This window comes from Dromiciops gliroides, chromosome 1, assembly GCF_019393635.1.
Source record: "Dromiciops gliroides isolate mDroGli1 chromosome 1, mDroGli1.pri, whole genome shotgun sequence".
Lineage (NCBI taxonomy): Eukaryota > Metazoa > Chordata > Mammalia > Microbiotheria > Microbiotheriidae > Dromiciops > Dromiciops gliroides.
The window spans coordinates 757,503,522-757,515,650 of NC_057861.1; the positions used below are offsets into that span (position 1 = coordinate 757,503,522).

General features: G+C 43.9%; 1 protein-coding gene across 1 annotated transcript in view; it reads right to left on the reverse strand.

Moving 5' to 3' along the window:
- Positions 1-6,086: 6,086 nt before the first annotated feature.
- Positions 6,087-12,129, reverse strand: part of GLI3 (GLI family zinc finger 3) — a 285,531-nt gene continuing 279,488 nt past the window's right edge. The window contains 1 exon segment of the mRNA XM_043977511.1: positions 6,087-8,537. Coding sequence (XP_043833446.1) covers positions 6,214-8,537 — 2,324 coding nt within the window. The 3' untranslated portion in view covers positions 6,087-6,213.

Below are 12,129 nucleotides of genomic sequence, written 5' to 3' on the forward strand. Positions count from 1 at the left end.
CAGATTTGAATTCATGTCTTTCTGATGTCAGTCTGAGAGCTCTATTCTCTGTACCACCTAGTTGCCTCCAATAGAAAAAATGTGGTTATCATTATTATAAAAAAGGCTGTTATCTATGGCTCAGAAAGTTTAAGTGACTTGGCCAGGGATATTCAGCCAGTGTGTGTTTAAGGCAGCATTTGGATCCTGGTCTTCTAATCCAAACCTAGCTTTTTAACCCCCAGGCCATTCTGCCTCCTTGAATTCAATTTTGTGGGGTTTTTTTTTGTTTTGTTTTGTTTTGTTTTTGGTGGGGCAATGAGGGTTAAGTGACTTGCCGAGGGTCACACAGCTAGTGAGTGTTAAGTGTCTGAGGCTGGATTTGAACTCAGGTCCTCCTGAATCCAGGGCCAGTGCTTTATCCACTGCAACACTTAGCTGTCCCCTTGAATTCAATTTTAAGTAAAATTACTTTATGCATCTGTAGCACTAAAGAGTTTTCAAAATCTCTCTACCATTATTAACATTGATTGGAGTAATACTAATAGTCCGATTAGCTCTCTCCTCACTCCTACTCCCCCCACTATACCTTTCTATTTCTGGTGACTGGCACATTAATAAATGCTTGTTAAATGCTTGATTGACTAATTGATCATGACAGTCACTTAAGGAGTGGAAAAGAGGTTAGAATTTAGAATGGAAAGGGGATAGGAAAAGGTGGAAGGGAGAGCTTTGTGGAATCTAAAACCCAGCCCCCTTTCCTGGTGAAGTTTGGAGTCTTGTTTTGTAGACTCTTTTTTGGCATAATCAACAATGTTTGGGGTTCTCTTACTAACCAATAAAGTGTAATGAGGTGTAGGAGGGCAGAGCCAGACTGAGAAGACTTGGATTCGCCCTGGGGAGGGGGTACTTTTAACAAAAAATCTCCAAAATGAACACAAAGGGAACATAAGGTGGAGAGGAAATGTCTTACTGAAATAAGGAGAAGCACACATTTTAGAGAAGAAAAGGGTAAATTTGATATCTTGGCAAGCGATATATTCTTCTGGCATTTGGCTTCTCATTGTTTGGGGAATGATGTGCAGTTTCTTAAGACATCATTATTTAGGGTCCTTCTGTCATCTCCAAATGAAAAAAAGGCACGTCAGCTGACTCTTGAGAAAGTGACCACATTACACAACTTTTGTCTTTCCTTGAGTAGGTGGGAAGAGTGCCTCATGTTCACTCCAAGATAGCTTGTCTCTGTCCCAGTGAGCACCTGCTATGCCCCCAGCTCCATGTGCAATGCCCAGGGTCATTAAAAAATTATCCTTCTGTTGCAAGTATGTGTGTGTGTGTGTGTGTGTGTGTGTGTGGTGTGTATGTGCATGAGTGTGTGGCATGTGTGCATGTGCATGAGTGTGTGGTGTGTGTGCATGTGCATGAGTGTGTGGTGTGTGTGTGCATGTGCATGAGTGTGTGGTGTGTGTGCATGTGCATGAGTGTACTGAAGCAGACATTGGTCACAAACCAGTCTTTGCTACTACCTAGCTCTGTGACCTTAGGAGTCACTTCCTCTCACCGGCAGTTTTATCTTTCAGGAATGCACTAGAGATGACCTTCAGGACCCGTTTTCCAGCTCCAGATGGCTTAAAGGTTTACTTTTACCACTGGGAAATTCCTGAGATTTATTTTCTTTTGAGGTTCAGCTGAGTCACTTACTCTTCTGGGCAGCCCTGATCCCAAACATCTCAATATTTCTTCCTTAAAATACCTTGTATTTCATAGGGTCATAGATGTAGGACGGCAGGGATCCCAGAGGCCATTATTTCTCATCTCTTCATTTTACTGTTGAGGAAACTAAGACCCAACAGGATAGTGACCTCCTTAAGGTTATGCAATTGGTGACAAATTGGGGATTTGAACCCAAGACCTCTGACTCCCAGCCAGTCTTCCTTGTACTGCACCAGGCTATCTCTTAGAACATCAGCTCCTTCTGAACAGGGATAGTTTCTTTTTCTTTTTCCTTTTATACCACCAAAGCTTACCACTGCATCTTGAATATGACAGAGACTTAGTAAATGTTTGTGGAAATTGAATGTTGTATGAAATTCTTCCGGGAATATTATATTAAAAAGGACTGGGAAGTCGGTCTGCATTGCATGCATCCCTCTGGCCTAGAGTTCACTAAAATAATAATAACAAGAACAGAAGAGTTTAAGTACAAAGGGCTTTTTATTGACATTGTAAGAAACATTGTTTTTCTTTGTTATGAAAGAACTAAGTGGTTCTGAAAGCAAAACTCCAGGGGTTCTGTCCATGGTGCTATAAACCCTTCAGTTTGATGCAAGGCCTTAAAGAATCCTATCACAACTGCAGGTTTATCCAAGAGGACCCAAGGCCCTGTTACACCCCAGCACTAGTCCTAAGATACATAAATGTATTTACATTTTTTAAAAGAAAGGATTACACATTTTATTTAAAAAAAAAACAACTAAAAAGATTGGGGGCAGAGAGGAAACTGTGGGCTTATCTTACACACATCTGCAGGATGCACAAAAGGGAACTTCCAGGGAACATTCAGACAAGGGAACAGTGAGCATCAGAAGTTGCTATGATAGTTCAGATTATGGGAAACAGCACGTGCTCTTGGCTGACCAATGAGGGCACCTTCCATGCACTCATCGGGCAAAATGTCTTGGTCCCTCATATTGACAAGATTAACATAAAATAAGGCACATACATTGTGAGAATAGAAACACTGTTGGTTGTCAGAGTCCAAGTCTGAAAATGTAGGTCAGCCTAAATCATTTATTTTTCTTTCTTCAAAGAGACAGGGGTAATTAACAGAAGTACCACTTGCAGACCCTCCTTGAGGTCAGTGCTATGCTAAGCCTGGTCTCCTTAGCCTCAGATCTCCCTCAAAGAGAGCATGGAAGGCAGAACAGACACAGGATGCTGCAGCTAGGGGAAGGGGATGGGAAAGGCCTGATATTTGGATTCACCAAGCAGTGGGCGGGGGAAAGCCCGCCTATGAAAGCTGGTCTGCTCTGAGGTAACCTCAAAAGTACCTTTCTAATACTGAAATGTACCTTGTTTCTGGAAATACCTTTCATGGATCATTTATATTAGAATGAGGTAAACTTTTTTCCCAAACATCAATGCCACTTGCAAGATGGAAAGCAACTGCACATTGAACAAGAAGGATACTAGATAAAAAACCCGTTCCAATCAATAAAAATAAGAAATGGTGCTCTGGATAACAGAGAGGAAGACTTCAAGTTAAAAAGGAAAAAGAAAAGAAAGTGGGCCCTCAAGATTCTAGCAGTTCTTCTAGGCTTGTGTGTGTGTTTATGACCATGGGCATTTGTAGGAAGCTCAGCTGTGTGGTCGATTTCCAAAATGGAGACTTGGTCATGGGCTCTTTACACTGCGTTTACCAGGACAACTATATGTCCAACAATAAAGAATAAAAGCCTGGCCGGGTGTCACTGATTCTGGCTGCCCATTCTGTCACTGGCTAATCAGCACTTTTCCTTCACACACAGTGATCCCTGCACCCCATCAAGGTTCAGCAGTGTCACTGCTACAGGAGTTGGGACTTACAGGGCTCGCATGCACTCCCGTGAGAAACCTAAAATCTGGAGGCCCTGAGATTTGGTCAGATGATAGAGAACGCATTGGCTGGTTTTAGGGATGAGTCATGTACAGTGGGGCACAGACATATCTTGGAATATTCTCTTGTGTTCTGGGCCAAATGGGGGCACACTGGTGATTTCAAACAAAGCAGTGTCTGCAGAAATGTTAAGGAGAAGGTGGGGAGGGAGAGAGGTAGGAAGCAGGAAATGGTAAGGGAAAGGCAGATAGTCACCTTTAGGTGTCATAAACAATGAGATCCTGCTCCATCTCTACCTTAAGAATACTTGGCCTCGGGGGCAGCTAGGTGGCACAGTGGATAGAGCACCGGCCTTGGAGTCAGGAGTACCTGAGTTCAAATCCGGCCTCAGACACTTAACACTTACTAGCTGTGTGATCCTGGGCAAGTCACTTAACCCCAATTGCCTCACTAAAAAAAAAAAAAAAAAAAAAAAAGAATACTTGGCCTCAGGCAGCTAGGTGGCACACTGGTTAGAGCACCAGCCCTGGAGTCAGGAAGATCTGAGTTCAAATTTTGCCTCAGATGCTTACTAGCTATCTGATCCTGGGCAAGTCACATAACCCTGATTGCCTTAAAAAATGCTTATTCTCAGAGTGTAATAGAAGTGTAACCTTGGGCAAGTCCCTTGCTTTTCTGCGTCTCAGTTCTTTATCTATAAAACAAGGATATTGTCCTCAATTGTCTCTGAGGTCTCTTTCAGATCTTTATGATCCTATCATATGAAAAAATGAATTAGCAGCAGCTAGAATGCTTGGACCAATTAACAGAGAACTGCATTGGGGAGAGAAGAGCGATTCTAACTTTCCAATTCTTTCTTTTGAATTTCTTTTATTTCTCCTTTTAAAAACACATTTAAATGGGGGAAAAGGAAGATGTGCAGAATTGCTTCATGAATGACCCTCTGAGACACAGAACCTCAAGAGTTAGAAGGAAATTGAGGCCAGCTACTCCAACTCTATCTTCTTGAAAAACAATCAACAAAAACAAAACCCTCTCCACAACATCCCGGATTGGGATAATTTGGGGAGAGAAGCAATCCAGCTTTCACTTTCACTTTCTAGTGAGTCAAAATGGGACCGGGGTCTGCAGGTATTTCAAGGTATTCCTGCCTTCTAATAATCTACATATTTAAAAAAAACAACAGTAACCTGAACAACCCATGTAGTATTTGTGCACATACAGTATATCACAATGTGTATCAACTGCAAGGGGGAAGGAGTCCTGCCAGATACTAAACAGTTTCACTCCAAAATAACAATATCCATCCGACTTTACATTATGGACAAAATGAATGGAAAATTCATTTTTCCCCAAACTTATGTGGTATGTAATAGATGCTGGTGAAAAATCAAGCTGTCCACACAAATAGCTTCCATTGTACTTCCAAGGAAATTCAAAAAATAAGTTGAGCGATTTATACCCAAGTGCAATACCCCCCAAAAAAGTGATTTTTCCTCTCTTACTCTTTTGTAAGTCCCTTAAAATAGGGGTTTAAATAGCAATACTCCTTCATGATTGTGGCAGTTAACAGATACTAAATACACAGCCAGCAGCGGGCTGATGTAGATAACTTGTGTTTCAGAACTCTACAAACAGTTCATTTTCAGTTCTCCCTGCATATGGTGGAGAGCAGATGACTCATGGATCAGACCTACATAATACTCTCTCTGATAGCTTTAGTCTCAGCATCCACCAAACTTTTTCCCCAGTTACCTAGTTGGACTGTCACTTCTTTCCCTTTCTCTCCCTCTGGCTGAAGGGTTACAAAAGCAGAGGAATGTCTCAAAGTCAGGAAGAAAGGAGGAAGAGGAAGAAGAGGAAGGAAAACAAAGATACCTGAGAAGTGACCATTGACACAGACTCACTCATACACATTTCAATTCACAGACCATCTGGGAGGAAAAAAGAAAAGCAAAAACATGGAGAATGTCATAGTTTATCTGTAAGGGTTCCCTTATTTCCCTGGGCCCACAGCAATAAAAAGCCTGCTCTGGATTCAACTAAGTTGGGATGCAGGACAGTGGGCGTGAGAGGGGAAGATGTTGCAAATCTGTTGGACATAGTATATACTACACCAATGGGGATCACATTCTATTCTTTGCTTGTTGTGCCCAGTGTAATCAAATTCAAAATGGAAAAGGAAAAACAGAAGCATGGTCCTTGGGAAATCGGTCCCAACACTCATGTGTCTTTTGAGTAATAGAAAACTGTCCCATCCTTTCACTGGACTTCTCTTTTTTTTAAAAAAAAAGGAAAACATGCACATGACACATTTACACTGGTTTACAATTCCATAACAGGTTACAGAGCTTTAAAAAATGAAAAAGGGACAGGGATGAGGAGGAGGACAAGAAGGAAGAGGAGGACGAGGAATGGGTCTAACAATACTGATTCAAAATTGAAATGGAAGACAGTTTCTCCCTACAACACTTTAGGGTTTCTCAGTCCTTTTTCCATAAAAGGAATATACTTGAAACACATCCCATTCAGGTGAGATGAGATTACAAAAATACATACACAACTAAAAAGAATCCATTTCACCTTTAAAATTCCTAAAGTTGCTTGTTTTTTTTCTTTTATCTTAATTTTCCCAACTTCTATTGCATCACTGCTAGAAACTTGCTTTCTTCTGCAAGGGAGGTCAGCAAAGAGTTCATGTCCCCAATTGCCATATTGGTGGTATTAACAGGCAGGGTGGGGAACGTCAGAGATGCTCGTGGAGTGGTGAGGCGAGAGGAACTGTGGGAAAGATTCTGGATGATGCTCGGACTCAGGGCTCCTGAAATTAAACTGGCATGGTCCCCATCATCTATGATTGCATCAAAATCAATCTGCACCCCTTCCAGGCTGTTGCTGTCAATGTTATCAACTGTGCTGGTTACCTGGTTAGCACCTGGGGAGAGCAGCTCAGAGTTTTCAGTGCCAGTTCCCTGAAGCAAGCAGTTAGCTTCTGAAATGGAGAAAGACCCTGTTTTCATGTCTTGCTGACTAAAGCCCAGGGTCTGGTCATACAACTGACCAGAGTAATGTGGCAAATTAGAGCAGAGCTGTTGGGACTGACCTTGGGCCTCCATCTTAATACCATTGACCCTACAGGTCTGATTGGCATCACTGACATGTCCTTGTTGCTGGGCCAGGGTATTCCTCAGCATAATTTGCCGCCTACTGCCCCCATAGTTGGCATATGGTTGGTAAGTCTTTGACGTGGCCAAACTCAATTGCTGATTCCCAATGCCATGGGACACTGGCAGACAGCTCTCTGGCCCTTGGTAGGCATTGCTTTGTGAGGTAGGACTGACCTGCCCTATCATCATCTGACTGGTACGATGGACAGCTGGGAAGTGAGTACCTTCACCCAGTGGTTGGCTCTGGATACACCCCTGGCTCTGTGTTCCATTTGCCATGCTGCCGGGCAGCTCACTTGGGGCCACTGCCATGCCATAGGTTGGCTGGCTTCCGCTCAGTGGCATGCTGCTGCTTCTCAGCTTCTGTCCCAGCATCAATGAGCCACAGGAACCATCTAAAGCCCCACCAACTGTCGACTGCCTGTTCAGGCTGTCCCCGTACTGCTGAGCCTTGTTGGACTGTAAATGGAAAGATGGGCCGTTGGTACCATGGCTGCCGCCATTGCTGCTGGGGAGCAAGTTCTCCTGCAGGCCACAGGAGCTATTTTCCATCAGCTGCTGATAAGTGTTGCCTTGGGCTCCTCCATTCCTCAAAAGATTCTGCTGCTGGACAACCATGTTATTATACAAACCAAAGGCTCGAGCTTGAAGGGCTGATGAACGTTGGCCACACTTCAGTTTGGATGGGGACAGGTCAGCACTCCCTGAGCTGACTTCATTCCATTGAATGGGAAGGTCACTCTTGCTGGCTTCTGAACTGGGTGGCTCTGGAGCAGGATACTGAGAGATAACGTGGCCGCTCGGCAGGTGGGGCTGGTCAAGCCCATGATGGCCATTGGCCATGGGGGTCCCATGTGGTGCTTTGCCATTCTCAGGAATGCTGCTTGGGAAGTGTGGCTCATAACCACCCTGGCCCTGAGAGTTCAGGTACTGCACCACGTCATCTGGCAAGAAGTCCTCATCATTCAAGTTGGCATCAGATTCCATGGTCAAAGACTCCAGGGTGACATTCTCACTGATGCTCGGAGGACAAGGAGAAGAGTAGAGATTACGGAACAGGCCGCCCTCAGGGCGAGTATAATTCTGGAGCACAAAATTATGTTTTTCCACGGATGGAGGCAAAACAGGAGGGTTAAAGCTATTTAGACTGTTGACACGCTGAACTCGAGGCAAAGAAAGGTTCTCTGAGACCATCCGTACAGGGTCACTGGCTCTTCTCATCCCATTCCCCAGCATATCATGAGGCAAAAGGGTCCTCCGCCCATAACTGTTGCTTCCACCATCACTGCATCTTCGGGGAGGATTGACAGGGGGGAATGGAGAGAGGCCAGACTCCCTACAATCCCCCATCAGTGCCATCCTTGTCTTCAGGCTCATCCTTTCCATGTTAGGTAATGGGGTGGGTGGGGGCCCCCCAGTCGCTGCTGCGTACTTGGCCTTCAGTCGGTACTGCTGTGCAGGGGTGAGGCTGAGGAGGCTGGGCAGCCCATCGGCTTGACTCGCCTCGCTGGAGCGACGGGAGGCATCTGTGGAGATGGGGTCATAGGAGTCGGCCACACTCACATTCTGGGGCCGGCCCTCAGCTTGGGAAGCCTCACTGGACCTGCGGCTAGAGAAGCAGGGGGAGATGCCTGAGGACCTGCGGCTACTCAGGTAGGCTGAGCTGATAGTGCTGGTGTTGCTGTCCCGTCGGTTCAGCACATTCAACATGGTGACATCCATGCTAGAGAGTTCATTCCGATTAGGAAGGATAGTCATGGGCCCATTCACGCTGCAGTTGGGGTTGGACTGTATTCCTGTAAAAAGAGGAGAGGGAGAAACCATTGAGGAGATGAGTATCAGGGGAGCACTGCTCAGAGAAGATGCTCGGCTCTCAAACATGGCAGGCATTGATGAAAGAGGCCCTGACAAACCCTCTCTGGGAAGAATGAAAGAGGACAAGGGTAGAAACCCTGTTGTTGGTCTGAGCAAGGAGGATAAGGCAACAGAGGCTGGATCACAGAGTTAGAAAGGACCTCGGTCCAACCTCTCTCTGAGCCACAATCCCCTCTACAAAGGACCCACAAGTGGTCACTGAACCTCTTCTTGGATCTCAAAATTGACGGGGAGCCCACTACTCCCAATGCAGCCCATTCTGTCTTGGGAGGACATGACTGTAGGGAATCCCCCAATCTGATTTTGGACAGCTCCTACAGAGAGCTCCTGATTCTGCTTTGTGGGTCCAAGCCAAGTCCTCTTCTACCCGAGAATCCTCAAATATTTGAAGGCTGGTTTTGTTTCAGTGAACAATCACCAAACATTTAGTAATCACCTACACATACTAGACACTGTGCTAAAGACTGGGGATTCAAAGACACAATCGAAAACAGTTCCTGTCCTCCAGGATCCTGCAGTCTATTAGAGGAGAGATGGGTACATGTCTAGCTACACACAGAATAGACACAAAGACAATACAAGGTAATTTGGAAGAAAGGGAAAGACATGAGCAGGTAGAATGATCAAGAAAGGCTTCATATAGCAGGTGATGCTTAAGCTGAGACTAGAAATTCATGGAGGGATCCCACAAAGCAGAAGTGAAGAGAAAATTCATGCCAAACAGGCAGAGTCAAAAGACAGAGACAAGAGATGTTGGGTCATATAAAATGAACAGTAAGAAGGGAAATTTGGCTAGAATGTAAATAGCATGAAGGAAAGTAATGTGTAATAAAGTTGGAAATGCAAGTTGTGGCCAAGGTGTGACATGCTCTGGATGTCAGAGGAATTTATATTTGATTCTTATGTTAATAGAGAGTCACTGGAATTCAATGAGTGGAGGAATGATGTGGTCAGATTTGGCAGCTGAGTGGTGGGTAGATAGGAAGGGCAAAGTCCAGAGGCAGCAAGGCCAATTGGAGAAGAACCTGAATTAGGGTGGTGGCCATGGGAGTGTAGAGAAGGGGATACACATAAGATGTGGAGATTAAATGGTTGCCAACTGCTTTGACATGTTATAGATAAGAATGAGGAGACAAAGATAATGTCAGGGTTATGAATTTAGATGACTGGAAGACTCATTATGCTCTCAACAGTCATCAGAAAGTTCAGAAGAGCTGTGCATACCCTTTGACCCAGTAATATCACTAGCATGTCTTTATCCCAAAAAGACAAAAGAAAAAGGAAAGAACCTATCTGTATAAAAATACTTATGGCAGTCCTTTGTGGTGGCAAAGAATTAGAAATCAAGAGGATTCCCATCAACTGGGGAATGACTGTCCAAGTTGTAGTCTATTAATATAATATAATATTATTGTGCTATAAGAAATGGCAAGCAGGATGACTTCAGAAAAACCTGGACATGAACTGATCCAAAGTGAAGTGAGAAGAACCAGATCTTTGTACACAGTAATTGTATTATTTTAATGACAATGCAACTGTGAAAGACTTAGTTACTTTGATCAATAAAATGTTGCTGTTCATTCAGTTGTATCCAACTCTTCATGACCCTGTGGACCACAGAACACCAATGCTGTTTATGGGCTTTTCTTGGCAGAGGTATTAGGGTGGCTTGCCATTTCCTTCTCTAGGGGTTGAAGGCAAACAGAAGTGACTTGTTCAGGAACACACAGCTATTAAGTGTCTGAGACTGGATTTGAACTCAGGTCTTCCTAACTCCAGGGGCAGTGCTCTATCTACCAAGCCACCTAAATGTGGATCAATACAATGATCCAAGACAATTCAGAAAGACTCATGATGAAAATTGCTGACTACTTCCAGAGAGAAAGAGAACTGATAAACTCTGAGTGAAAACTGAAGTATGATTTTCTCATTTTTCTTTAACTTTCTTGCTTATTTGTCATGGTTATATTGAAGTGTTTTACATGTATAATGAGTTTCATATTACTTGCTTTCTCAATAGGTGGGGGAGGGACTGGAGAGGGAGAGAATTTGGAATTAAACATTTTTAAAAAATATATTAAAGGAAATAAAAATAAGTTTTTAAAAATTTAAAGGAAATTCAGAAGAGGAGTAGGTTGTGAGGGAGGGATAATTAATTCTTGGACATGTTGGGTTTTAAATATCTATGAGAGGGGCAGCTAGGTGGTGCAGTGGATAGAGCACCGGCCCTGGAGTCAGGAGTACCTGAGTTCAAATCCGGCCTCAGACACTTAACACTTATAGCTGTGTGACCCTGGGCAAGTCACTTAACCCCAATTGCCTCACTAAAAAATAAAAAAAAGTTTAAAAATTAAAAAAATAAAATATCTATGAGACATCCAGTTTGAAATATCCAATCACAAATTAGAGATAAGAGAACAAATCTCAGTAGAAGTCCTTGGGCAGCAAATGAATACTTCAAGCCATCACTGGTTGTAGAGTCACTAAGTAAGAAAGAAAGAGATGAGAAGAAAAACTCAGCCAAAGTCATGGGGAACACTTAAAGTGATGAGGTGTGATACAGATGATGAGCCACCTGAGAGACTGAGAAGGAGCAGTCAGACAGGGAGGACAGCCAGGAGAGAACACTGCCACAACAGCTCTGAGAGAAGGAAGACTCTAGAAGGAGAGGGTGACTACTCAACAATTTCTGATATTTCCTGTAAATCTATCTTCCCATGGTTGAATGCCCCTAATTCTTTCAACATTCTCATTTTACAGATGAGGAAAACTGAAGTTGATCGGGGTGAGGTGACTTTCCCAAGGTCATATGGATTCAATAAGTGTCTAAGGCATGATTCTAACCCTAAATTCCATATGCAGTTGAAGAATAAAAAAGGTCATTTAAACCTGAGGCAGGCAGGAAACCAATGACCTCCTGTCCTGGGATACATGGAGATCTATCCGAGGTGACTATCAAAGGTGGTATGAGGTGGGAGGTGGAGGAAGGATAAAGCTAAGATCATAACAAGACAACATGCCAAGGATGGCATGCTTACAGATAGAAATCCCCATGTGTGACATGCTGCTAGCCGTATTTGTGAAGTCACACAATCCTTCAGCACCCTGGACATAAGGGAAGATTGTACAGATTCCTAAGGACCTTCTAACTCTCTCTGGGGACACCGGCAGTTGTCATATTCATGTTTTCCATGTCTGGAATCCTCCTCATCTCCATCTCTTAGAATTCCTAGCTTGGGGTTTTTTGACACTCAATTCAAGCGTCCCCTTCTACATGAGGGAATCCTCATTCAGATTCCTGACATTCCCCCGTATTTCCTCCTTGCATTTGACTCTGTCCCCGTCATCCCCCACCCCTATGGTATCAGCTCCCTGCAGGCAGGTACTTTCTCCTTTTTGTTTCTGAACACCCAGGGCTTTGCCTGGTACCTGGCAGATAAAAGATTCTCGGTAACCTTTGTTGGCTGCCTGCTCCTCTTTATAAGGAAGCATGAAGCCTTGGGCAAAGCTGGT